The sequence below is a fragment of the Neolamprologus brichardi genome, chromosome 3, assembly GCF_056152115.1.
Source record: "Neolamprologus brichardi isolate AB-2024 chromosome 3, ASM5615211v1, whole genome shotgun sequence".
NCBI lineage: Eukaryota > Metazoa > Chordata > Actinopteri > Cichliformes > Cichlidae > Neolamprologus > Neolamprologus brichardi.
The window spans coordinates 9,949,967-9,976,680 of NC_142106.1; the positions used below are offsets into that span (position 1 = coordinate 9,949,967).

Below are 26,714 nucleotides of genomic sequence, written 5' to 3' on the forward strand. Positions count from 1 at the left end.
GCTGCAAAGAGAGCCGAAATTGATATGGAAGCTGCCATCGAAGCTCAACGTCAGCAGTTGAGAAAACTTGAAAATCAGAGGGACATTGATGTAATTCAGGCAAAGCTAAATGTCTACACTGAAGAAGAGGGAAGGGATGGGACACGCAGTCCTCCATTCAGCAAAGTGAGTGATGCTCACCCTTTCACTCACCACATCCCAGATCAAGAACGGCAGGTTGTGCAAAACGAGACATCATTGGTCCAATCGCTACAAGAGTCATTAGCTCTCACTCGCTTGCCAACTCCAGAACCTTCTGTATTCTTGGGCGATCCTCTGAAGTTTACAGAATGGAGCATAAGCTTCAAAGCCCTCATAGAGAGACGATGCTCTGACCCTGCAGACAGGCTATTCTACCTGCAAAGGTACATAGCAGGTGAGGCAAAATCCTCTCTTGAAGGCAGCTTCTACAGAAAAGATGAAGAAGCCTATCAACAAGCATGGGATAGGTTAAATGCTAGATATGGCCATTCCTTTGTAGTGCAGCGGGCTTTCAGAGAGAAGCTAAATGGGTGGCCGAAGATTGGTGGAAAGGAATATCTGAAGTTAAGAGAGTTCAGTGATTTCCTCCAAACATGTAGTAATGCCATGCCTCACATAAAGGGCTTACAGGTTCTTAACGACTGTGAGGAGAATCAGAAAATACTAGTCAAGCTTCCTGATTGGGTGACATCTAGATGGAACCGTTATGTCACAGAGCAGCTAGATCGGGGCAACGACTATCCAAGCTTTCATGAGTTTGCTTCCTTTATCTCTAAGGAGTCACGCATAGCATGCAATCCAGTGTCATCCTTACATGCCTTAAGGCACTCTGCAGAGGCACCACCAAGAGAGATGAAGCGTTCAAAAGCAAACACGTTTGCCACAAATGTGAAACCCCCAATTCCATCAAGCTCCACCGCCAAATCTGACCCTGGTGAAATCAAGTTGGGAGATGCAGGGAAACCAAAGAAATGGACCACACCAACACAAAATTCCAATAATGGCCAGTGTATTTGCTGTAGTGAGAACCATTCCATACATAAATGCAAGAGGCTTATGGACATGTCTGTAGAGGATAAGAAAAAATGCATACTTGAAAATAAGTTGTGTTTTGCATGTCTAAGAAAGGGTCACAATTCTAAAGACTGTAGGAACAGGGCCATGTGTGGCATATGCAGAAAGAGTCACCCAACGCCATTGCATGAAGATCGTTCTACAGCAGCATCAACACAAGGCGCAGTTGAAGAAAGTACGTCGTCATTATCATGTTGTGTGAGTGGAGGTGAAGGTGGGAGTACGTCGATGATAGTCCCAGTGTGGATCTCAACACTTAGTGCTCCGGACACTGAAACCCTAGTGTATGCACTATTGGACACTCAAAGCAGTCACACATTTGTTGATCAGGAGGTGTGCGAAAAGCTACAAGCAACAATGGAACCAGTGAAACTTAAACTTTCCACCATGATGGGGAGAGACTCAGTCGTGAAGAGTCAAAGAGTATGCGAGCTCAAAGTTAGAGGATTTTCCTCTAATGTTTCCATCAGTTTGCCTCCTGCCTACACAAGGGACTTCATTCCTCTTGACCGCACACATATTCCCACTTGCCAGACAGCCAACAAATGGAAACATCTTGTAAGCATGGCCCAGGAGATACCCCCGTTGATGGACTGTGGTGTTGGATTGTTGATTGCATACGACTGCTCCAGAGCATTAATTCCAAGAAGGGTCATCACTGGGGGCATCTATGAGCCTTATGCTATTGAGACGGACCTTGGTTGGAGTATTGTGGGAAGCGCACCACAGTGTGTGCAGGCTAAAGATGTGACTGGTTTTTGCCATCGAGTGTCTGTCAGAGAGGTGCCACCCATAACACCATTTGCTGTCATCAAGGCCCTGGAGTCCGATTTTGCAGACACAAAACCTGGTGACAGAAGCATATCTCAAGAAGATATTTCCTTCCTGCAGATCTTGAAAGACAGAATCCAACAAAATAAGGATGGTCACCTGGAGATGCCTCTCCCTTTCAAAGCACGTCCGCATCTCCCAGACAACAAAAGGCTGGCGTTAGTACGGCTGAAGCATCTAAAGAGGAAGCTGGACAGAGATCCCAAATTCAAAATAGACTACGTGAGATTTATGGAAGGTGTCTTCAAGGATGGAGATGCAGAGAAAGTGGAAAACCAAGCAGAGCTGGGGAAAGTCTGGTATATCCCACATCAAGGAGTTTACCACCCCAGAAAACCAGGCAAAATCAGAGTGGTTTTCGACTGCTCTGCAAGGTATGAAGGCACCTCCTTAAACGACCATCTGATAACAGGACCTGACCTCACAAATAGCCTAACAGTAGTGCTGTGCCGCTTCCGTAAACATCCCATTGCAGTCATGTGTGATGTGGAGAAAATGTTCCACAGGTTTCATGTGAACGAGGATGATAGAGACTACCTGCGGTTTCTCTGGTGGGAAAATGGAGACACAAACTCTGAACCCAGAGAGTACCGCATGAAGGTTCACCTGTTTGGAGCATCATCCTCCCCTGGCTGCGCCAATTATGGCATGAAACACCTTGCCATCCAATGTGAGAAAGAGTACCCCTCCGCAGCTAGCTTCATCCAGAAGCATTTCTATGTCGACGATGGTCTCATAAGTGTAGAGTCGGTGGGTAAGGCAATTGAACTGGTCAAAGAAGCCCAAGCCGTGTGTGCCAAAGGAAAGCTGCACCTTCACAAATTTCTCTCCAATAGCCGAGAGGTCCTTGACTCTGTTGATGTTGCAGAGCGTGCTACGGAGGTAAAGAATGTTGATCTTAATCACGATGATTTACCAGTTCAAAGAGTGCTAGGTATAAGGTGGAACATTGAAAATGATAGCTTCTCCTTCAAGGTGTCACTTGGGGAGAAACCAGCAACGCGTCGAGGGATTCTCTCAATTGTGGCCTCCTTGTATGACCCTTTGGGGTTTCTTGCCCCAGTCATTCTTGAAGGGAAAAGAGTGCTGCAAGAGATGTGTCAGAGAGGCACAGGGTGGGATGAGCCACTACCCAAAGGCTTGAAGTTAAGGTGGGAGACTTGGATGAAGGATTTGGAGAACCTGGAAAGAATTGAAATTCAAAGATGCTTCATACCTGACAGCCTTGGTGAGATTCAGAGAGCAGAGCTTTATCATTTCTCCGATGCAAGCAGTCAAGGGTACGGCCAGTGCTCTTACATCAGAGTGGTAAGCAGAGAAAGGGTATTCTGCTCCTTGGTCATGGGCAAGGCGAGGGTTGCACCAACCAAAATAGTTACCATACCGAGACTTGAGTTAACTGCAGCAGTAACCTCGGCAACTGTGAGCAGCATGTTAAGGGGGGAGCTAGAGCTCAAGATTGATGACGAATATTTTTGGACAGACTCAAAGGTCGTGCTTGGTTACATCAATAATGAAGCAAGAAGGTTCCATGTGTTCGTGGCAAACCGCGTGCAGAGAATTCGAGAAACCACCGATGCACGGAAATGGTATTATGTTGACACAGGAGAAAACCCTGCTGATCATGCCTCGAGAGGCCTCAAAGTAGCTGACCTCATCAAGTCAAATTGGTTCTCTGGTCCCAGCTTTCTATGGGAAAGAGAGATAGCCACAAAACAGGCTACTTCAGATTTGCTGGTGGGGGACCCAGAGGTGAGGACTACTCAGGTGTTGAAGGTTGATGTAGCAAGGCAGTTTGACATCCAGAAGCATCTGCTGCGGTTCTCAAGATGGACTACAGCTGTCAACGTCATTGCTTGTATCCAGCGGCTGGCAAAGAGGATCAGGACTGCTGAGCCTTTAAACGTGGAAGAGAGAAAGCAAGCTCCACAGACTCTCGTCAAGCTTGCACAACAAGATGCTTTTCAAGAGGAGTTAAACACGCTCAGCCAGAAACTAGGAAGACTGCCTTGCAACCACCAACTCTTTCAGCTAGACCCATTTCTCCAAGATGGCATAATGAGAGTAGGAGGAAGACTGAGGAAGGCATCTGTGCCTCTCGAGTTAAGACACCCAGTGATCCTTCCTAAAGATGGTGCTGTTACAAACCTCATCATTGCACACCATCATACCAAGATACAACACCAAGGCAGAGGACAAACCCTCAATGCACTGAGAGCCAATGGTTACTGGATCGCTGGTGGAAGTAAGGCTGTAGCCCAATACATCAGGCAGTGCGTACAGTGCAGGAGAGCCCGCGCGCCACCAGAGGAGCAACGGATGGCAGACCGTGACCGTGTTGATCCCACACCACCATTCACTTATTGTGGTATGGACTAGAGATGGCACGATACCACTTTTTTATGTCCGATACCGATACCGATATCATAAATTTGGATATCTGCCGATACCGATATGAATCCGATATAGTGTGTTTTTTAATCAATAAAACGTTTTTTTAATATCTTGCTGCATTTTGTATAAGTTTATACTCAAGTTTAAATAAATAACAACACTAAAGCAATTCTGTTATACCTGTATGTAAAAAATACACTGCACTATATTTCATAGTTCAGCAAAACTGATCAATCTAATAAACTTAAACCTGCACCATCCTCCCTATTCTGGTATTTTAAAGAGTACTTAGCAGAAATATTAAGCAACCCAACTAATAGGGTTGCAAACTCCCAGCAAAAAAAAAAATAGGGAACCACCCTCCACCTCATGATGCTTAATTGATGTAATCTAATTTAATTTGGTACAGGGGGAAAATGCACAGAAATAAATTATTTTTCAAGAATAATTAAATAGATTCAACATCTTTCTTCTACAGAACTGCAGACTGCACAGATGGTACCCAAAGGAAAAAGTACTGTAGCTTACTAGGGTATATTAGACTTAACAGTTACTATATATAGTAATGGACTTCTATATATTTTACATCAGATTAAAACTTTGGGTGTAAGATTCAGATAATTATTTATTAAAAGCTCGACATTTTAAATGAGAATAAGAAAGAAAAGTATGTCTTTGTGCCCCCTTTTCCCTGTTCATCCCCTATCGGCCCCCCTGGCTACACTTTGCTAGATCCGCCCCTGCACAGTTACCAGCCGTCAGCTGCGTAGAAAAAGATCCTGGTGTAGAAAGTAATAATAAATAAATTCTAACAACAGCTTATCAAGCTTAAACGTGCTGCTGTTGTTCAGCCGCTGGTTTCCTCTTTCTGGTGAGAAGTGGGCCAAAAACTAAGAAGAGAAACGGACTCGTGACAGAAAAGGCGATCAGCTGATCATTGATCAGTTTCATGATTGAAGTAGCAGCAGGAGAGAGAAAGAGAGAGAGAGGCAGTTGCTCTATATATCGGTTGTTAAGCTTACCGGGAATGCTTTACAAACATTCAGAGATGAACTTACACACTTGCTTTACTTCTCTCTGGGATAACGTCCTTGGAGATGAAATGCTGGTTTGCTAGCAAGGCTACAAATACACACAGCTGCTCTATCACGTGATGCATACTGCTGTGACGTGCTACGGTTATGAGCCGAGTTACGCAGTGTAGCAAGTTTTGTGAGGTGCTTTTTTGATATTTAATGGATCGGATTACATTTTTTATTTCTCGCCGATATCCGATCCAGTAATTTGGGTCAGTATCGGACCGATACCGATACGTAATATCGGATCGGTCCATCTCTAGTATGGACTGCTTTGGTCCTTTTCACACCAAACAAGGTCGCAAAGACCAAAAACGGTACGGCCTCCTCTTTACATGTTTTTGCTCAAGGGCAGTGCATATAGAGATGTTGGAGGATTTGACGACTGACGCGTTCATCAACGCTTTGCGCTGCTTCATTGCCCTTCGTGGAGCTCTTAGGCACATTAGGTCTGATCAGGGAACTAACTTTATGGGGGCAAGAAACGAGATGGCAAAGGCTCTGAAAGAACTTGATAAGGAAAGAGTGACTGCATACCTAGCAGAAAATCAGTGCGACTTCCAGATGAATACGCCCCACTCTAGTCATGCTGGAGGCGCATGGGAGCGTCAAATCCGGACAGTGAGAAGCGTACTGGGCACAGTCCTTGCCTGCAGTGTGGGAAGGTTGGATGATGCTTCATTAAGGACATTCCTTTATGAAGCCATGTGCATCGTGAATAACCGCCCTCTCACTGTTGATAACATCAATGACCCCAAAAGCTTGGAGCCACTCACACCGAACCACTTGATCACCATGAAATCCTCAATCCCACTTCCACCTCCAGGTAAATTTGTCAAGGAGGACCTGTATGCTAAGAAACGGTGGAGAAGGGTCGAGTATCTGACTGAGCAATTTTGGCACAGATGGAGAAAGGAATACCTGGCCAATATTGCTCTGAGACAGCGATGGCATACACCAAGACGTAATGTGGAGGTGGGTGACATTGTGATTCTCAAAGAGGAAGATATTCCTCGCAATGAATGGAAACTCGCTAGGGTTGTGGAAGCACATGAGGATGATGATGGACTTGTACGGAAGGTGACAATCCAGACTGGTGATCGGAAGTTAGGAAAGGGAGGCGAACGCCTCGTCCAACCCTCCATCATTCAGAGACCCATTCAGAAATTAGTGGTCCTGTTGAAAAACAGCTAAAATTGGGAAAATGCCATTCATTGATTAGATTTCCCTTCTAAAATAGAAGTTGTCATTATGCTGTACTTCATGCACATGTTATGGAGATGTAAATTCTACTGTTCATATTGTTGAATTCATTTGTTGAGAAAAGAATATTGTTTATGTCAATGCAAGAGTGTTTTAAAACAACAACATGGTTCTTGGGAATTACCATTGATTTAATGAGCAATGCCAGTGTATTTACGTTCACAGTTGTAATAATCAAAGGTAATTGGTGGGAGTGTAGCTGACGCTGAAATGTTTGTGTGGGTTGCCATGACAACACCAAAGCGCGTCTGAGATCGTTATTGTTTTCTATTTGTTTTCTTTATTTGCTTCTCATGCTTGTGTACATTTGCAGTTGCAAAAGATAATCTATGAATCCAGTGATACATCTTTCTTATAAGAAATGTTTCTGTTAAAAAATTATTGTGAAGTAGTCACTTCCTGTGAGTCGCGGGAACCGGAAGTTGTGCGCGGGAGAGACAAGACAGAACAGTAACACGGCGGACTTTTTTTGGAATGTACAACTTTTCTACTGCTGGATTTTCAAGGCGTACACGGTAAAAATCATTATGCTGTTATTTGTTTAATACTTGTGCACTTTGTGAAACGAAATAAGTGGCTGAGATGAATATTATATGTGCTATTGATATTATTTTACTTGTTTCTAGTTTTCACGGTGCTCCATGATTGTGAGAGGAATAAAAGAATTGTGGACATCAGTACGAAGCGTGGATTCTTTCGACCAGAGTAGAAACACTGAGGACCTGATGGCTTTGAACTTTACTTGTCCATCTTGGTTTTAATTTTGCACTCCAGTATGAACACCCATCCCTCAACCCCAGGATCACCACAACATGATCTAACACACCTACACCTTAGTTCACAGATTCACTTTGTCTAAGGTTTATTTCTGAGATTTCACACAACCCAGGACTCAAATCATGAATACATAATGGGCTTGGATTTACAACATTATGAATGAAATGTGCTCTATTTGGAAGCAGCCGGCCCCCCTCCCCTTTCGACGGGTTGTGTGTGAGACTTTAAATCATCAAACTGTAAATTATAAATTGTTTTTGATCCCTTTACCCCGAGTCCTAAAGTTATATTTATTCTCTTACTCTTCTTATATTTATTGTTTGTTTACTTGCACTGCTGTAACTGGAGCCTCGTCGTCTCGTCTCTCTATATACTGGACTGTATGTAGCGGAGATGACAATAAAGTTTACTTTGACTTCAGCAGCGAGCAGGCGCACCGAGGGCTCTCGCGCTCACTTTTCATGTATAGAATTTTGAAAAAAAACATCGGTGCAAATTATAAGTCTGTATCATAATGTCTGGTGTTTTCGTGTTTGTTGGTTTGTTTTTATTTTGTTTTATTTTGAGACTTGGTTATTTGACGCTGCTCCAGCCAGGCAGAGAATCCCCCGCCGCCCCGACCTCTCCTCCCTGTGCTGCAAGCAGCAGGCGCACCTCGCAAACGGAGGGCGCTCTTACTCCCAGCAAATGGGCGATAGAAAACCGATCGGTGCCTGTACCATTCCCAATAATCGCTGGCTGACGTCGGGGCAGCAAGAGTACGAGCATTTTTTTTTTTTTTTTTGCCGATGCCCGTGATGCCGCCCCCCACCACGATGCCGCCCCGGGCAACCGCCCGTGTCGCCAGTATCTAAAACCGCTACTGGCAGTGTTTGCTTTATTTTAGACAAACACACCTCCTCCTGGTTCTACCTCCATCTCTCCTCCTCTTCTCTCTGTGCTGTTGCCTGTTGGATCAGTCTATGTTGTGGTTCTACTGGTGTTACTGGTTCTGCTGGTGAGACGATGTGTTCACAGGAAACTTGAAGGTTTGTACATATTCATTCTTATTCATTGTGGTATTTTGTTTCCATTCTGTCATCATAATTTGGTCCATTTAGATTCTTAAATCATAAAAGTGTTTACTTTAACTCATTTCAGCAGATGGAGAAGATGACATCACCAGTGACATCACATACAGTGTTGTGAAATCATCAAATCATCAACACCCTCCAGTCAAAGAAACCAGAGATGGAGGTTTGTGTGTTCACCCAGGTGTCATCCACATACCTGAACCAATGACTTGGTGGTGTTTCAGGGTAGGATAGCAAAGCCCTCTTTTCCACGTCTTCCATATACAAGTTACCCACAATGGGTGAAACTGGGCAGCCCACGGCACACCCATGTTCCTGCCTGTAGAACTGACCCTTGTATGTGAAACAGGTGGAATTAAGACACAGTTTCAAAAGCAAGCACACCTGGTCCAACAGCCTTGTCTTGTTCTAACTACTTCAGACAGTCTGTCACCCTCGTCCTGTGACCACTTCCTGGGTCTCTTTCAGTCTTCAAATATAAAGTTTTTACAGCTTATAGATTTTAAGTTCTGCTCCAATTATTTGGGTAAAGATAAGAAACACTTTGATGGCCTATAAGTGAAAGTGAAAACGTGATAAATGAATAATATAATTAATAAATAATAAATAATTATATTTTTTTGATAAGTGAAGTTCACTGAACTGAAAGGAAAATTTGGTTTGATGATGGTTGACATGTTTTCCAAATAGAAGTTTTTCCTCTAGTAAGGAGATACAGGTGCAGCAGAGCATTGCTGGAAGAAATGATCCCAAGCGTGGAATCTCCTGAGAAATCTTCAGAGACCCAGCGAGAAGTAGGGACCATAGCTGACAGCCCAGGCAGGGGTTGAGGTCAAAGGTCATGCTGTTTGGGGACCTACTGGTCATCATGAGAAGATTCTGGAACCACAGCAATGACCATAAAGCTGCATTGGATGGAGAGCTGTGCCACGGGGCTTTCCAGAGGTAATCACGAGGAGATTGTGGACAACAGATGGAGATCTGAAGGATGAGGGGAGCGTTCCAAGCTCCAATCGACCGTGCAGAGAGGAAGTTCAAGGATGGCATCATTATTCTGTGAACAGAAACCAGAAGCTATGGTGGTGACGGGGAATGACTGACAGCAATTTCCTATGAACATCACCTAATGCTGTGTCACTGTGCTATGCATACTTTAACACTCTGAAGAGGGTCTTCCTTTGTGTCATTGTTGTTGTCATTTGCATCATGAACAAGACTGCTGAAGTGACTCAACAGGTGGGGTTATAACAGCAGTAAAAGAATTGAATCCAATACCCTTTCCAAAAAAGGTTTTCTGCAGAGACGAAAGGAGTCATAAGTATATAGAGGAGTCATAAGTATCCCCCCACAGGAAGAATGCATGAAATGAGGTGATGAGGGTTGATAGAGGCCATAAAACAGGAGTGCTGACAAAGGCCTGCAGCCTTGAAGATAACTGAAAGCCACATTGACAAACAGCAAAACTAACTGGTATGTTTGTTATACCCATGTCTGCATACATTTGGACTCTGGTCATATGGACAGTGATAGAAACAACTGGAAGAGACATTTATGAAGCTCTGAGGAACTCAAACCACTCTGCATGTGTGATTTACACACCTGGAGGAGATGCACCACATAGCTGGAATGATTTTGCAAATGTTAATTTCTATGTTTGACTATTAACATTCATTTGCTTACTTGGAGGGAACGATGCTCGTCACAGTTCTCTCCCTCATGCACGAGCAACACAAAGAGCTCTGGTGACTTGCGTCTTGTTTTTGCCATTGTAGTAGAATTGTCTTGGCGTTCCAGCAACGGGGTCTGTGCTAGATGAACGTATCAGCAACCTTCAAACACGTGTGGAGAATTCATTATTTCTTTGAAAGATTTTTGACTAAATAACAGAAAAAAGAAAGTAAGAGAAAGAGATGTCAGAGATGAGTGTCAGTAACACAAAAGTAACACTCAGTGTCATGCAGTGACTTTTACACAACCAGATCAGATGAACCAACTCACACTAAAACATGCATTTTGCTGCACTCTTTACACGTATTTCTTTTCTTTCTGCTCTTTTATATATTTTGTAAAACCACAAAAAATATTTTATATCAGCAGCAATTTCTCTCAAACTGCTGCATCACAGCTTTCATGCTCTGACCTGCATGTGAAATGAGAGAAAAGCTCTTTATTAGTAACTTTTACAACTTCTGGCAGGTTAATGTCTGAACTTTGGAGTGAAACACACCCTTAGTTACAAGAAATAACACCACTGTCTGTAACTAAGTGAATCCACCTTAACACCACCTGTGTGTGTGTGACTGCATTACACTCCCACTGCTGGGAACCTGAACAAGAACCAGAACAAAGTCTAAAATAGAAGCTGACAAACAGCTGCACCACCGAGTGACACTTTATTTTATAAACTTCACAACAGGTTTCATGTTGTGACCTGTGGAGGTGAAAAGACACAAAACCTGTTTCACAGTTTTTGAGCTGCAGGCAGGATTGAAACACACCTTAGTTTAAAGTCAAACAGCAACATTTGTCTCCTCCCCTCACGTCACTCAAATGTGACAAACCAGGAAACAGGAAGTTCTTCGTCCTCAGTAAAGAGAGACGCACAGACGATCAGACTGAGCTCAGACCAAACTAGCAGCTTCCTCTGAGTGAGTCCAGCTACAGGAGAGAAAAGTGGAAAACTCCAACACTGCTGCTTCAAGCTGCTGACGCTCCACACACTGAATGTGAGTTTGAGCAAAAACACGACTCAAAGGAAGTTTCAGTGAAGGTGGTAGAGGAGGGAGGGGAGCCAGGACTGACTGTACTTCCTGTCTGCTGTTTTCAGCTTCACTCACAGACTCAATGGCTTCCAGATCAGAGGAGGATCTCTGCTGTCCGGTCTGTCAGCAGGTCTTCAGAGATCCTGTTCTTCTGTCATGTAGCCACAGCTTCTGTAAAGACTGTCTGAAGAGATGGTGGAGAGAGAGACCAACACACGACTGTCCAGTTTGTAAGAGAAGATCTTCAAAGGATCCACCTTTATGTCTGGCTTTAAAGAACCTGTGTGACTCGTTCTTACAGGAGAGAGATCAGAGAGCTTCAGAGGCTCTCTGCAGTCTGCACTCTGAGAAACTCAAACTCTTCTGTCTGGACCATCAGCAGCCAGTGTGTCTCGTCTGCAGAGACTCAGAAAAACACACCAATCACAGATTCAGACCCATCGATGAAGCTGCACAACAACACAAGAAGGAACTTCAGGAAACTCTGGAGCTCTTAAAGAAGAAGTTAAAGGTTTGTGAAGAAGTTCAAGTGAAGTTTGATCAAACAGCAGAACACATTAAGGTCCAGGCCCGACACACAGAGAGGCAGATTAAGGAGCAGTTTAAGAAGCTTCACCAGTTTCTAGCAGAAGAAGAGGAGGCCAGGCTGGCTGCACTGAGGGAGGAAGAGGAGCAGAAGAGTGGGATGATGAAGGAGAAGATGGAGGCTCTGAGCAGAGAGATAGCAGCTCTTTCAGACACAGTCAGAGCCACAGAGGAGGAGCTGAGAGCTGAAGACGTCTCATTCCTGCACAACTACAAGGCTGCAGTGGAAAGAGTCCAGCGCTGCCCCCTGCTGGATGATCCACAGCTGCCCTCAGGAGCTCTGATAGACCAGGCCAAACACCTGGGCAACCTGACCTTCAACATCTGGAACAACATGAAGGACATGGTCTCCTACACTCCTCTCATTCTGGACCCAAACACTGCTCATCCAAACCTCATCCTGTCTGAAGATCTGACCAGTGTGAGACGAGGAGGAGAGAGGCAGCAGCTTCCTGATAATCCAGAGAGGTTTGATGGATCGATCTTCTCTGTCCTGGGCTCTGAGGGCTTTAACTCAGGGACTCACAGCTGGGATGTTGATGTTGGAGACAGTACAGGGTGGGGACTGTGTGTGTTAGCAGAGTCTGTGCAGAGGAAGGGAAGCATAGAGTCTGGATTATGGGGAATATGTTTCTATGAAGGTAAATACTCAGAATGTTCACCATCAGCTGGTTTCACTGTTCTCTCAGTCCAGAAGAAGCTCCAGAGGATCAGAGTGAATCTGGACTGGAACAGAGGAAAGCTGTCGTTCTCTGATCCTGATACTAACACACACATACACACCTTCACACACACTTTCACTCACAGGATGTTTCCATACATTTACACTGGTGTTAAAGTGAAGGTGTGTCCGTTGAAGGTGTCAGTGTCAGTGCAGCAGATGAGTTGAGGATGATGATATTTCTAATGTTGTTTCCTGTCAGTGAATTGAAGCTGTTAAACTGCAGCTGTCCTCCTGCTGCCTCGTTGTTCCAAAGCTCTTTGTTTCTCTTTTAGTTCTCACTGTTTCTTTCTGTTTCTGCTGTCCACCTTTTCACATGGAAAATCATTTCACTGTTTCTCACTGAATGACTCCCCAAACTAGATTTGAAATTCTATCAAGTTTCTAATCATTACAAGTGATTCATGTTTCTATTTGATGTGTAAATGGAGATGATTTCGTTTGCTGGGATATGGACTGACATGTGTTGAATGGGAGGAGCAGAAACATCAAACATCAAAGATTTAAAAAATAATAAAGATAATAAACACACAGGTCAAAGGTCAGAGTCACAGGAATTAGGAAACAGTTCAGTTTCTTCCGTTTGAAATGTTTCAGTTTCTTTGCTTGATCAGTTCACACTTCTCTCTGTGAACGACTTCAGTGCTTCGTCCATGACTTCTGAAGGTAAAGGGCCCAAAGAGCCAATCAGCAGCTCTGAAACAGGAAATATGACTCATGGAGAAGTTCACAACAGTTTCAGCTGCCAATTGTACTCATCACCATGGAGACTGATGCATCAAATCTAAATAAAGGCTGGATGGAGGCAGAGTGACAGTGTTGTAGATGCTGCATTTTGAAGCCTCAGTGTTTAAATTGTGTCCACAGCCACGTAGACAAAGTGGGTGGATTTGCTTCTAGAAGGACTTTGTTGCAGCTCTACAGCAGGTATTTGTTGTTGGATGACATCACATTCAGCAGTGCTGTGACTGAGCCATAAGTGTCAGGGCTCAGACGAGGCCCACACATGCGTGTTTGTCGGTACACACACAGTTAAGATATGGAACATGTGAACATGAGACATATGAAGAGACTGAACAGATAAAACGTCCTTTATATCCATCAGTGACTTGATGGAGCTTCTTGCTGCAGTGTGTTTGGGTTTGGCTGATAACACTGGTCCTGCATGTTTCCTTCATGCTCTGTGGTTTTAATTAATTTAGTTTTAATTCAAAATTAATGCTTAACAAAGTTTAACACAAATGAACACCAGATAACAAAGAAAACGAATGGTTAAGCCTAACATGCTCAAGTGAGACATTAAACTTTTCTAAAACTATGCAGTTATGAAACGTATGCAGTTATGTCGTTAACTTTTATCGAGTGGAAAAAAAGTTGGCGTTCATCCTCCAGCTTCACTGTGCTAATGTTATGCTAACATAGCTGTGTCGCTAGCAATCACGTAGCACAACATTATATACCAGGTAGTCCAACTTCAGTAACCCTGCAAACGCCACTGCTGTTTAGTTTTCTGTCTTTATTTATGTTAGAAGTGATAGCAGAGCTGTACGTTTGAATTAGTTTCAAAAATCTCTCAGTCAGAACATGGTATGAAATGTTTAGGTGTAAACTGGCGAGCTAACTTCCTGCTAACTTCTAACTCCGTTAAATTTAACAACTTCTGTTTTCATGGATGTTAAACTTCATAGTTACACCTGGTAAAGCAGCAACACTAATGATTTTATTAAAGATGAAAGAATTTAGACCGTTTTTAAAAAAAAATTTAAATAATTGTTTTCTTATTTTCAAGTGTGTGTGAAGCTGACACACATGAGCAAAATCTGTTGATTTCATTTGAAAGTTAATATGTCTATAATATTTTTTAGTTCTTCAACATATGTTTAATCAGCATGTGGCTTCTTTGTTAGTCACTGAAAATATAAACAGACTCACACTGGTTCTGAAAATAAATCAATATTAAATGAATATAAGATCAGATCTTCATTTGCAACAATGTGGACACCATCATGTTAGTGATGTTCGATTTGTGAACGAATCGTTCAATACTCGAGAATCACTTTACTGACTCGTGAATCATGATTCACAAGGCCAACTGACTCACTGACTCATCCCTGTTGCTGTTAGCAAACTAATTTGCTTAGTAGAAATATATCTAGCTTATAATTAAAATTGTCGGGGGGGGGAAACAACAGCCAGTTTCTTAACAAAAAAATGTCTGCTCTGAACTGGAAGAAAAAACCCTGAGTAGAAGCTCACATCAAGAAAATAGCTCCTCGGTTCACAGTAGCATCACTCTGCTAACATGCTAACAGCACATTTGAGCTACTCACCCCCTCCCTTCCTGTGCTGAATCATAGAGCGAGCGAATGACTCACTCACTCACTCACTAACTCACCCCCTCCCTCCTGTGCTAAATTTTTTGCACTCTCTGGTCAACTGACTCAGTGAATCAAATGACTCAAAAAACCTGATTCACTTTGGTGAGTGACTCATTAAAACTCGATTCAGTAAAAAGAATCAAATTTACCATCACTACATCACGTCATCTTTGGCTCCTCCAGCTGAGACACACCTTCACAGACACACAGCCCCTCCCCTCACTAACAGCTGGATCACTGTCACAGGTGACACACTCACCTGTCTGTGTTTCTGCATGTTTCAACATTCACAATGTGACGACAACTTAATGACTGTGTTCAGTGGCGGTCCTAGCCTGTTTGGCAGGCAAAACATATTAAGGATTGTACATGAACATAAAGCTGTTGTACACACACACATATGAAGAGAGGGAGAGTATACATAGTATGCAAACAGCTACCAAACAGCCATCATAATACGTCATACAATGAGAACAGGACAAATCAGCAATTGACAATGACTAATTAATATTAAAATCTGTAACATAATGTTTGGAGTTTAGTCTGTTACTGTTACTATTTTTACCATTTCTTCTTGAAGCAACTGTAACGCACATAATTTCCTTAGGGATTAATAAAGTATTCTGATTCTGATTGTGCCTCTGCCATTCCCAATATGCGCTGGCTGATGTCGGGGCAGCAAGAGTACGAGCATTTTTTTTTTTTTGTTGCCGCCCATGTTGCCCGGGGCAGCAACATGGGCGGTTGCCGCCCCGGGCAACCGCCCATGTCGCCCGTATCTAAAACCGCTACTGCATCCAGAGGAAATATCTGGCACTGCATCATGTTTAGTTGTTGAGATTTTTACAGTAACCTCAGTTTTCTGTGAATTCCTTCCTTTTCTTTTGGACGTTCACTTTACTGGTCTCCATAGTGACTCGTCAGCCTCCATCCCTGCATCCTCCTCCTTCTAACCAACCCTCTGTTGTATTTCTCTTTTCCTCCTGCCTGCAGCTCCATCTTCACCACCCTTTGTCCAGGATATCCACTCTCCCTCCTCTGCACACGTCCAAACCATCATAACCTTTCCTCTCTAACTAAAGTCATCCAGGCTTTTACATCTTTAAGATGTGGCTGTAGTTTAGCTAGCTTGATGTTTTTCTATTAGTATGTTGACATGGGTGGACAGTTCCAACCTGCACTGAACTCTGTTGTAATTGTGATGGTTTTATAATTTAATTTTCTTAAATTTCACACATGGCATCACATCTGAGTAGTGTTTACCTGCCTCGTCCATCTTTGTCACAGCTGCAAAATGAAATTACCATGACAACATCTCAGTACAGCGAGATAAACACCTGATACAGGGGCTTCATTTAAGAGGTAACAAAGTACAGGTTAGGTGTCAAAGGTTACTTATTAAAAACTAAAATTTGTTTTCGACCCCACTGTTGTGCAGTTTTCTCTCAGTGGGAAAAGTAAAGAATGCAATGATCTGCATCTGGACCAGCTTCAGCTGTGTCCACCAACAAAATATGTTAGTACAATATTTGAGCGTTGATGGCCCAGTGCTCCTCTGCAGACTCAGACACACATTTTCTACACTTAGAAAACATTTGAAACAGTTACATCACTCTTGTGAACGTACCTGCTGACTATTAAAACTAGAAGATTTTCATTTTTCATTATTAATCTTTAAAACTGAGTGACAGATTCTTCTGAAATGTCAATATTTAGTCATTCACATCACACAGAACACGTTTAATCTGTCAGAGATTTTAATATAAGAGTGAAATTATTTAAAGCCGATTCATAACGTTTTTTATTCATTTATTTAAACTTTAAACAATTTAAAGTTCCCTAAATTTTAAGTGAAATGTCTTTTTGCCGAATTATATCATGTAATGTTTTACTTGAACCTCATGGTGGCAGTGTTGCTCACTGTTAGGTTACCTGGAAGACAGTGCATCATATCACAGTGCATCACAGACATCATGTGTTTAAACATTAGGGTGCATTTACTGCAGAATCAATGTACTTTAGTGTACTTTAATCTTCATCAGTGTTGGATCACATTATATTGGACATTATTAGTTTCTTTAAACAAACAAACAAATAAATGCATCCACGCAGTGCTGCAACTTTTAAGCAAGCATTAAAACTCAGTGGCTGCACATTAACAGCAAAGAACAGTCTGCAGTCTGCAAAAAGAAAGCATTTTTTACTTCTGACTGTGATTATTAAATATGTTCACTGTACTGTACAGCTGATCAGGATGCCCATACATGTTAAAAATTAGTCTGATCATCATAATTATGAACACTTAATTAACTAAACATATTTTTTTAATAACGAGTTGAATAAAATACTGACATTTTATTAGGAACTGCACATGATCAGCTCGTTTATTCCTCAGAACAAACTGAGGAAGCATCATTGATGATCTGCTTGTATTCATTAAAGTGTTTAAAGTCCAATATCTCCCTCTAGTGGTCATATATAAACCATGTGTGAGGATGGTGTTAATGTAAATGTGAATCATAGTGTTCCCATCAGTCATCAGTGTGTCTCTGCACAGCTGTAATTAAAATGTGTTCAGAGGGCCTCAGTGTCTGAATGGTTCCAGTTCAGCTCCATAACAGCAGCGTCCCTGGTTTGATTCCTGTGTTTCAGCTCATATCTGCCTCTCTCACTGAGGGGGACGTCCACTACATGGACATGGATTTGTTCATTAACCAAACTACAGATCACTGAGAGCAGAGGACATTAGATCCTCTTTAAAGTTTGTGAATAAACTGTGAAGTTTCACTGAGTACAATGTTCTTTATTGATCCTCATATAAAACTTATTTCTTTTTTATAATACATGGGCATTGCAATGTGACATATTTAAGAATAGATTCATTAATGAAACGGATATTCACCACTACTTCCATCAGTTGTACCACCGTGTCTGTACTAAGAAAGGAACAGGACATCTTCAGAAGAAGACGGAGGACTTTACTTGGTGTGACAGTGACAGAAATATATACATGCATGTCATAATTTTATCACATGTTGTGAGACACCCACAGTCTTTGTACTTATAGATCAACCACAGACTCAGAGGAAGAGGGCGGGCTTTACTTGGTGTCAGTGAGAGAAATGAAAAAAAGCTCAAATGAGTGAGAAGGACGATGAAGGAAACATCTGTGCTGTGTCTGCTCTGTAAGTAGAATCTCTGTGTTTGTTTGAATTCTTGTACTTTGACTGTCTGCCAGGGGCGATTCTAGAATCAGAGCTTTGGGGGTGCTGAGCACCCAGAGAGCTGCCCAGCCAGGCAAGATAAACCTGTCTCTGTCAGTCCCTGCATCCTTAAATGTTGTCCCGAGTTCTCTCTGACTGTCACTTTGGTGCATTTAAACCCCTATTCCTCCCTGTCCTCATCGTCTGTTGTCTTCATCTCCATTATCAGTCATCATAATTTTACCATCTCTGTGTAAGTCTGCAAATTTCTTTATTAAATCATAAGATTCTTAAATTCATCAAGTCTCTCTGTGCCTGGGTCCTCGTCACAAAACATGACATCACTGTTTTGTACATTTTAACACAATTTAATCCCCACATTTGTGAAAGAAAAGCAAAACACTTTTTTGAAAAGTCTGTAACAAAACCATCAAATCTGATCAAGGTTATTTAAATGCTGCTAAAGAAGAATGGATTGGAATAAAAAAAATACATATCCTAACCTTAATTACTGGGTGAGAATAATGAATGATGCTCATAGTGAGTAAGAAGTAAACTGAGTGCATTTTTTGGACAGAGATTCACATTTAATGTGTATGTATAATATAATACAGATACATAAAAAACACTCCCGAAACAGAATAAATTGTTACAAATAAATTATTACATAATATTAATAAAAACTATAAAAATGGAGGCAACTTTGCCTGTGGTAGAATGTATACAATGTGTACAATGTATGCAGATACTAATTTTACTAATTTAATAATACTAATTTTCTGTTGTAAGATTTATGAGTTTCATGCTTTCATAGTGGTACTTAGGAGAGCTTGACATTTTATCAGGTGGTACACACTGTAAAAGGTTTGAGAAACACTGAGAAGTGTATGTGTGCTTTTGGAAAACATTTAAAGCTGCTGTACAGAATCTTTGAAACAAGCTTAAAACATTTTTAGAATATAAACAGAGCACTCTGCTTCTCTTTACAGCTCCTCACTCCACCAGGGCTGTTTGGCACTTTCTGATAGTGTGCAAATGTAATGTACGTACTGTAGCAGTCAAACAGACAACTGGACGGTCCAAAAGCTGGCCTACCTATTACTGGCTGAGGTTTTAGAAGAGTTGTGGCTGAACCACATAAAAATATATCATTAATTTTAATCTCCCCAATCAATTATAATGTTATGTTGGAATGTTGTTAAAGAGGGTCAAAAATGTTTCAACCCAGTTTGTTTTGCAGATTCTGTATAGCAGCTTTAATATAGGGAGGACACAACTTCCAGATTGTGTGAGTTTCTGTTGTGCCTGTCACTGTTCCCTGTCTGTTTTCTTACCTGGTTCTTCCTGACCTTGTACTTTCTCCTCACATTCCCCTCTTTCCTCTCTCCCTCTTTGGACTGACAATCATACACAAATAGATTGTATTAAATTAGATGAAAATTAAATTAATATGAAAAAATACTATTAAGATCACTAATAAAAAAGTCCTCTCTCAGTGTACTTTCAACCAAAAGGCAAATAACCAAACCACATGAACATCTAATAAAACATAAATATTGAAACACTGATCCAACATTATTCTTGATTCACGGATCATTTGATTTTACACTTTTACCTGAATGTGGCTCCTTTTTTTTTGAAAAAACTTCCTCATATTCATTATGAACCTGGCTGTCTCTGTACGCACACACACACACACACACACACAACAGGAATTATAAGGTTAATGGGCATTCAGTCAGTTAGCTAGTTAGTATCCATTTAAAACAGGACAGTGGTAACAACTTTAGGCTACGGAAAATTTAAAGTTTTAGATTTTTAAATAGGCTGTATACATTTCAATGGGAGGAACAGGACGGTGAAATGTCGCTGAATTTACTACAAAGCAGGACGGATTGTAGGGTAGCAAACATTGTCGGAAAACACGTTTTCAACACTGCAGGTTACCTGGTGTAATGTTTTTCAGTTAAAACGAAACATGGTCTGACTCCTACCTAACTATATAAAGAGTAACTGAAGGTTAAATGCAGCTAATATGTCCTGTTTTAAGCCAGGCACTCACACCTCCGCTCCGCTGTGTCTCAGCCACCATCGCTCTGGCAGCAAGAGCGCTAGAGCCAGAGCAGGAGAGAGCTGGAACAAACCATTTTGGGAGGAGGGGGGGGGGGGGGGGTTATCTATACTTTTGTTGTTAAAATGTTACGTCTCAAACAAGTACAGTACTGTATGCTTTTTATATTTTTAGTAGTGTGTCACACAAACAGCAAATATTGTCAAAAAAAGTAAGACATCTTTGGGGGTGCTTTGATTCATTTTGGGGGTGCTGAAGCACCCCCAAAAATGGGCTAAAATCGCCCCTGCTGTCTGCTCTCCTGATAACTGATGATGGAGGAGAAGACATGAAAAACAAATCAGGCTAGAGAGTGATATTATACCCCTTATGTCAAACCGAGTGATTTATGACCCCCTAGAGTGATTTATGGCCCTAGGAAGTAATAAAGTAATAAAGGAAGTAATCAAAATATGATATTCATAAAAATATGATATTCATAAAAATATGATATTCATAAAAATATGCTAGTTCATAGCTCTTTGCTTTTTCCCCTTAACCCTAACTAATTGATTATTTAAGTTTCTTATATCAAATAGCATTCTTTTATTTTTTAATCCAATAAAAAAAAGTTTATTTTTTTTATGCTTAAAAACGCCATCTGGTGGTGGCTCAGCGTGTGTGCGAGGGCGCGTGCCCGAGGCTGTGCGTCAGGGCGCGCGCGTGTGTCTCCGGACTTTGTGTTTTTCGGGCTCCGTGCTTATGTGTGAAAAACGTGTTAATACATAGTAAAATAGTGAAACTGTTTAGTTAAACTTGTGCTTTGTAACGTTCAGTATGGCCAGAAATACAGGCTGCATGCCTTGGGGGAAAACTTTATTTCAATTTATATGTATTTGTTTAATCCGAACAAGGAGATTTAGAATAAAACTCAGAATCGTGAAAAAAAAAAAAAAAAAAAACTCCACCGAAAAACGCACCGCGGCTCCCAACATAAAAAACTCTTTTTCTCCAAAAAACCCCTGATAGGTACCCCTCTATTCCCCAAAACCTTATATTTCGGAAACAGGGGAAAAATCCTGAAAAAATACTTAGTCTTTTGTCCCCCCTCCCACCCCGATCCTCCGCGGAGGAAAAGCAAAAACTCCCGCACCGCGGCTCCCAACATAAAAAACTCTTTTTCTCCAAAAAACCCCTGATAGGTACCCCTCTATTCCCCAAAACCTTATATTTCGGAAACAGGGGAAAAATCCTGAAAAAATCCTTAGTCTTTTGTCTCCCCTCCCACCCCGATCCTCCGCGGAGGAAAAGCAAAAACTCCTTAAAAAATCCTCTGCGTTTTCTCCAAAACACCTGAAAAAACCTTAGTCTTTTGTCTCAAATTCACCCCGATCCTTAGACTAAATAACCAGGGAAAAAGTCCTGAAAAGTCCTTAGTCTGTTTTCTTCAAAACGACCCCTCTTACCAGCTACCTCTAACACAGAGTCTAAGTTCTCCCTTTGCTCTTAATCGATCCGCTACCAGAGCACAAATATTCCCTGCCTGTTCGCTCCTGGCTCAACTCCTGAATACTGGTTACCTAGTTTGAAAATTTCCGCCAGAGACCAACTCCGCCTAACTTAGCCTCGCTGCCAATCACATAACAATGGGGCGGCTCCCTTCGCACCCCGGTTAGCCATTCGGCTGCAGGTATGATGGAGGAGAGATTCAGGCTCAACACCGGTGGGCTTTGAGGCTATGCTTTCAGGCTTAGAGAGAGCGAAATCTATTTCTACCAGCTCAAAGCGGGTGAAAGTTTTGGCCCGCTATCACCGCGGATCGCCTTTACTTTGTCTGATTGGGGTGTTTTGAGCCTCATCGCTACGCCCGAAGTGCAGAAGAGCCTGCGGGAAACGAGCTCGCAACAACCACGAACCAGGGATCAACAACAACTGCCGTCGCTTTCCCTATGTGCATATCATTCGGTAAGTGTTAATCTTCCTCTCTAACTACATTTTTGCATTTTCCTTTTTACCATTCTGTCAATCCTTTCATTTAAAAAATATCACAATGGTTTGTAACACGTACAATACACCATCCATCCATCCATTCGCTTCCGCTTATCCTTTTTTTCAGGCTCGCGCGGTGCGCTGGAGCCTATCCCACGTACAATACACTTTAAAATATATATAAGCTCGACTTTAACTCCCGTAAAAGTTTCTACATTACATGTCTACATCACCTATCATGCCCTCATCAGGTATCTCATATCATCTTGTTATTGTTATGTTATGCTCCTTTGATATTTTGCTAGTTTGCGTGTTTTAAAACTCTTTTTGTTTTTCTTTATATTTTTAGACTCTGATTTAAGCCAGATGTGTTAACCTGATCGCTGCGAAACACCAGCTCTGCGTGGATTTTGACCGCGAGTGACCGGATGTTGTTTCCGGCCTGAGGTTGCCTGAAATGCCGTGAGGCTCGTTTGAAAGATTGCGCCCGAGACCAACTCCGCCTCCAAGGCGTGCCTACCTTTAGCTGCCACCAGTGAGATATCAGAGCCGGGCTCCACATATCCAATCAGGAGCACGAGCAAGACAGCTTTTGCAGACTCTCCAGAAATATACAAGTCCTTACCAACTGCTCTACAACCCAGGGTTTCTGGTCCCCTCACCAACATCGCTTTTTGAGATATTTTTTATGAACCACCAAACAAGCAATTTTACCCCACAGTACAGAAGACTGCATCTGGATCTGAGGGCAGCAGCGGGGACAAATGATTGTAATGAAGCGACGGACATTTCATGGCTGGTCTTAGATAATCGTGAGTTATTGTGTCTTATGGTGAAAAGTACATAGTTTTGCAAGAGGCATACACGCACTGTGGAAAAAGTAATCATAAAACTGTTTTTGTGAACACTCTGCTCCCTACGTTATGCTTTAAAGAATGTGATCATGAAAGAACATGATTTTTTTTTTAAAAAAAAAACCTTTATTCTTATGCTTTTAAAACTATGTCAGATTATCATAAAACACTTATTTGTATGTTATAATGTTTTTCTTACACCATGTGTAATTTTTATAGACACCCTGTTCATTGTATCAATGTGTAATTATGTATCTTTGATAAATAAATAAAATATTTAATCTTGTATTTGTGTACTTTCTGCTGATTTGATAAAAAATTAGTCACACATCGCTCTGATAAACACAGATGTCTGAAATAAATGTTTGATGGGACAAAGGAAACAAGTGTCTCGCTGCTAAACTTTTAAGTCACCATGGTTTAAAAGAGAAAATGCCACTAGGAAACTAGCAGCCCTTTATGTAAAACATGAAAAACTCCATATCAGTGATATCTACAAAGGTATACTCATTTCTTTGTTATGGTACTTTACTGTTCCAATGAAACAAAAAGAAAATGTCATTTTTAAGGTACATTTTTCGGCCATCCTAACCTATTTCCAGGGGCAAGAATGTTGATGTTAGACTGTGTTTTAAATCAGGTTGTGATCTTAAACTAACTATCACAGCATTGATTTTACTGATTACAGTTGTAATCTCAATTGGAATACCAAACTGGCTTTTCTCCAGTCAGTGTTATGGTGAAATTGAACTTGTTCTTTTGTGTAATTGCACATGGCCCATCACAGGACCCCTTAGTAAGCTGTACAGCACAAGTTTTCAATTCACTTTTGTCAGAAAACTTCACAGTATGAGAAGTTACAGCACAGTTTCTCCAAGTGTGTGCTTCTTTTTCAGTCAGCGTGCTTTTAGAGCATCTACATTAGCTCATATAGTAAAAGTACAATCAGTAAGTGTACTTTAACATTTGAGATTCCAAGTTACTCTTGCTTAGATCGTGTGAACTTTGTCATGAGCCTTTTTCTTTTTTGTATAATGCATCAAACCTGTTCAAATCAGTTTATTTTCAATTTATTTCAACTAATCTAGAGGCAAGCAACTCCTTTTTAGCTTCTGCTATGCATTTACCTCTCACACGTTAAACCAAATGTTAGTGTTCTCAGAGTTAACATGTCTCATGTTGTATTTCTAATACCCAGCCTCAGTGTTTCGCCCTGTTGACCCTCAAATCCAAACACCATTGATCTAGATACTCACAAAATTCATCACGAGATTCTTAAGGTCTTAAGTTTTTGTTGTTAGGATGCAAGGATATTTTTCTTTAGTGATGTTGCTTCAGCAATCTCAAATACTAATTATTCTGGGAATTTTTATGGTCAAACTATGTGATTTTCCAAATGTGTGTTTGTGTGTGTGTGGAGTAAAATGACCTTAAGAATCTCGTGATGAATTTTGTGAGTATCTAGATCAATGATGTTTGGATTTGAGGGTCAACAGGGCGAAACACTGAGGCTGGGTATTAGAAATACAACATGAGACATGTTAACTCTGAGAACACTAACATTTGGTTTAACGTGTGAGAGGTAAATGCATAGCAGAAGCTAAAAAGGAGTTGCTTGCCTCTAGATTAGTTGAAATAAATTGAAAATAAACTGATTTGAACAGGTTTGATGCATTATACAAAAAAGAAAAAGGCTCATGACATAGTTCACACGATCTAAGCAAGAGTAACTTGGAATCTCAAATGTTAAAGTACACTTACTGATTGTACTTTTACTATATGAGCTAATGTAGATGCTCTAAAAGCACGCTGACTGAAAAAGAAGCACACACTTGGAGAAACTGTGCTGTAACTTCTCATACTGTGAAGTTTTCTGACAAAAGTGAATTGAAAACTTGTGCTGTACAGCTTACTAAGGGGTCCTGTGATGGGCCATGTGCAATTACACAAAAGAACAAGTTCAATTTCACCATAACACTGACTGGAGAAAAGCCAGTTTGGTATTCCAATTGAGATTACAACTGTAATCAGTAAAATCAATGCTGTGATAGTTAGTTTAAGATCACAACCTGATTTAAAACACAGTCTAACATCAACATTCTTGCCCCTGGAAATAGGTTAGGATGGCCGAAAAATGTACCTTAAAAATGACATTTTCTTTTTGTTTCATTGGAACAGTAAAGTACCATAACAAAGAAATGAGTACACCTTTGTAGATATCACTGATATGGAGTTTTTCATGTTTTACATAAAGGGCTGCTAGTTTCCTAGTGGCATTTTCTCTTTTAAACCATGGTGACTTAAAAGTTTAGCAGCGAGACACTTGTTTCCTTTGTCCCATCAAACATTTATTTCAGACATCTGTGTTTATCAGAGCGATGTGTGACTAATTTTTTATCAAATCAGCAGAAAGTACACAAATACAAGATTAAATATTTTATTTATTTATCAAAGATACATAATTACACATTGATACAATGAACAGGGTGTCTATAAAAATTACACATGGTGTAAGAAAAACATTATAACATACAAATAAGTGTTTTATGATAATCTGACATAGTTTTAAAAGCATAAGAATAAAGGTTTTTTTTTTAAAAAAAAAATCATGTTCTTTCATGATCACATTCTTTAAAGCATAACGTAGGGAGCAGAGTGTTCACAAAAACAGTTTTATGATTACTTTTTCCACAGTGCTTGTATGCCTCTTGCAAAACTATGTACTTTTCACCATAAGACACAATAACTCACGATTATCTAAGACCAGCCATGAAATGTCCGTCGCTTCATTACAATCATTTGTCCCCGCTGCTGCCCTCAGATCCAGATGCAGTCTTCTGTACTGTGGGGTAAAATTGCTTGTTTGGTGGTTCATAAAAAATATCTCAAAAAGCGATGTTGGTGAGGGGACCAGAAACCCTGGGTTGCAGAGCAGTTGGTAAGGACTTGTATATTTCTGGAGAGTCTGCAAAAGCTGTCTTGCTCGTGCTCCTGATTGGATATGTGGAGCCCGGCTCTGATATCTCAATGGTGGCAGCTAAAGGTAGGCACGCCTTGGAGGCGGAGTTGGTCTCGGGCGCAATCTTTCAAACGAGCCTCACGGCATTTCAGGCAACCTCAGGCCGGAAACAACATCCGGTCACTCGCGGTCAAAATCCACGCAGAGCTGGTGTTTCGCAGCGATCAGGTTAACACATCTGGCTTAAATCAGAGTCTAAAAATATAAAGAAAAACAAAAAGAGTTTTAAAACACGCAAACTAGCAAAATATCAAAGGAGCATAACATAACAATAACAAGATGATATGAGATACCTGATGAGGGCATGATAGGTGATGTAGACATGTAATGTAGAAACTTTTACGGGAGTTAAAGTCGAGCTTATATATATTTTAAAGTGTATTGTACGTGGGATAGGCTCCAGCACACCGCGCGAGCCTGAAAAAAAGGATAAGCGGAAGCGAATGGATGGATGGATGGTGTATTGTACGTGTTACAAACCATTGTGATATTTTTTAAATGAAAGGATTGACAGAATGGTAAAAAGGAAAATGCAAAAATGTAGTTAGAGAGGAAGATTAACACTTACCGAATGATATGCACATAGGGAAAGCGACGGCAGTTGTTGTTGATCCCTGGTTCGTGGTTGTTGCGAGCTCGTTTCC

General features: G+C 41.2%; 1 protein-coding gene across 3 annotated transcripts; it reads left to right on the forward strand.

Annotated features, from left to right (window-relative positions):
• Positions 1-11,341: 11,341 nt before the first annotated feature.
• On the forward strand, positions 11,342-12,745 carry LOC148103432 (nuclear factor 7, ovary-like). 3 transcript variants are annotated; one of them, XM_087838742.1, is made up of 3 exons: positions 11,354-11,587; positions 11,774-12,040; positions 12,074-12,745. In XM_087838742.1, exons 1-3 carry the CDS (start codon positions 11,354-11,356, stop codon positions 12,743-12,745), a joined length of 1,173 nt encoding a protein of 390 aa, XP_087694868.1. The 3 variants fall into 3 exon arrangements, with proteins under 3 accessions (XP_087694869.1, XP_087694868.1, XP_087694867.1); XM_087838741.1 differs by having other exon boundaries at positions 11,354-12,427; positions 12,465-12,644; XM_087838743.1 differs by having other exon boundaries at positions 11,342-12,745.
• The last annotated feature ends 13,969 nt before the right edge of the window (positions 12,746-26,714 follow it).

What these genes read in the sequence shown, in the direction of transcription:
- LOC148103432 (XM_087838743.1), top strand. Translation starts at nt 11,354, where the DNA reads ATGGCTTCCAGATCAGAGGAGGATCTCTGCTGTCCGGTCTGTCAGCAG.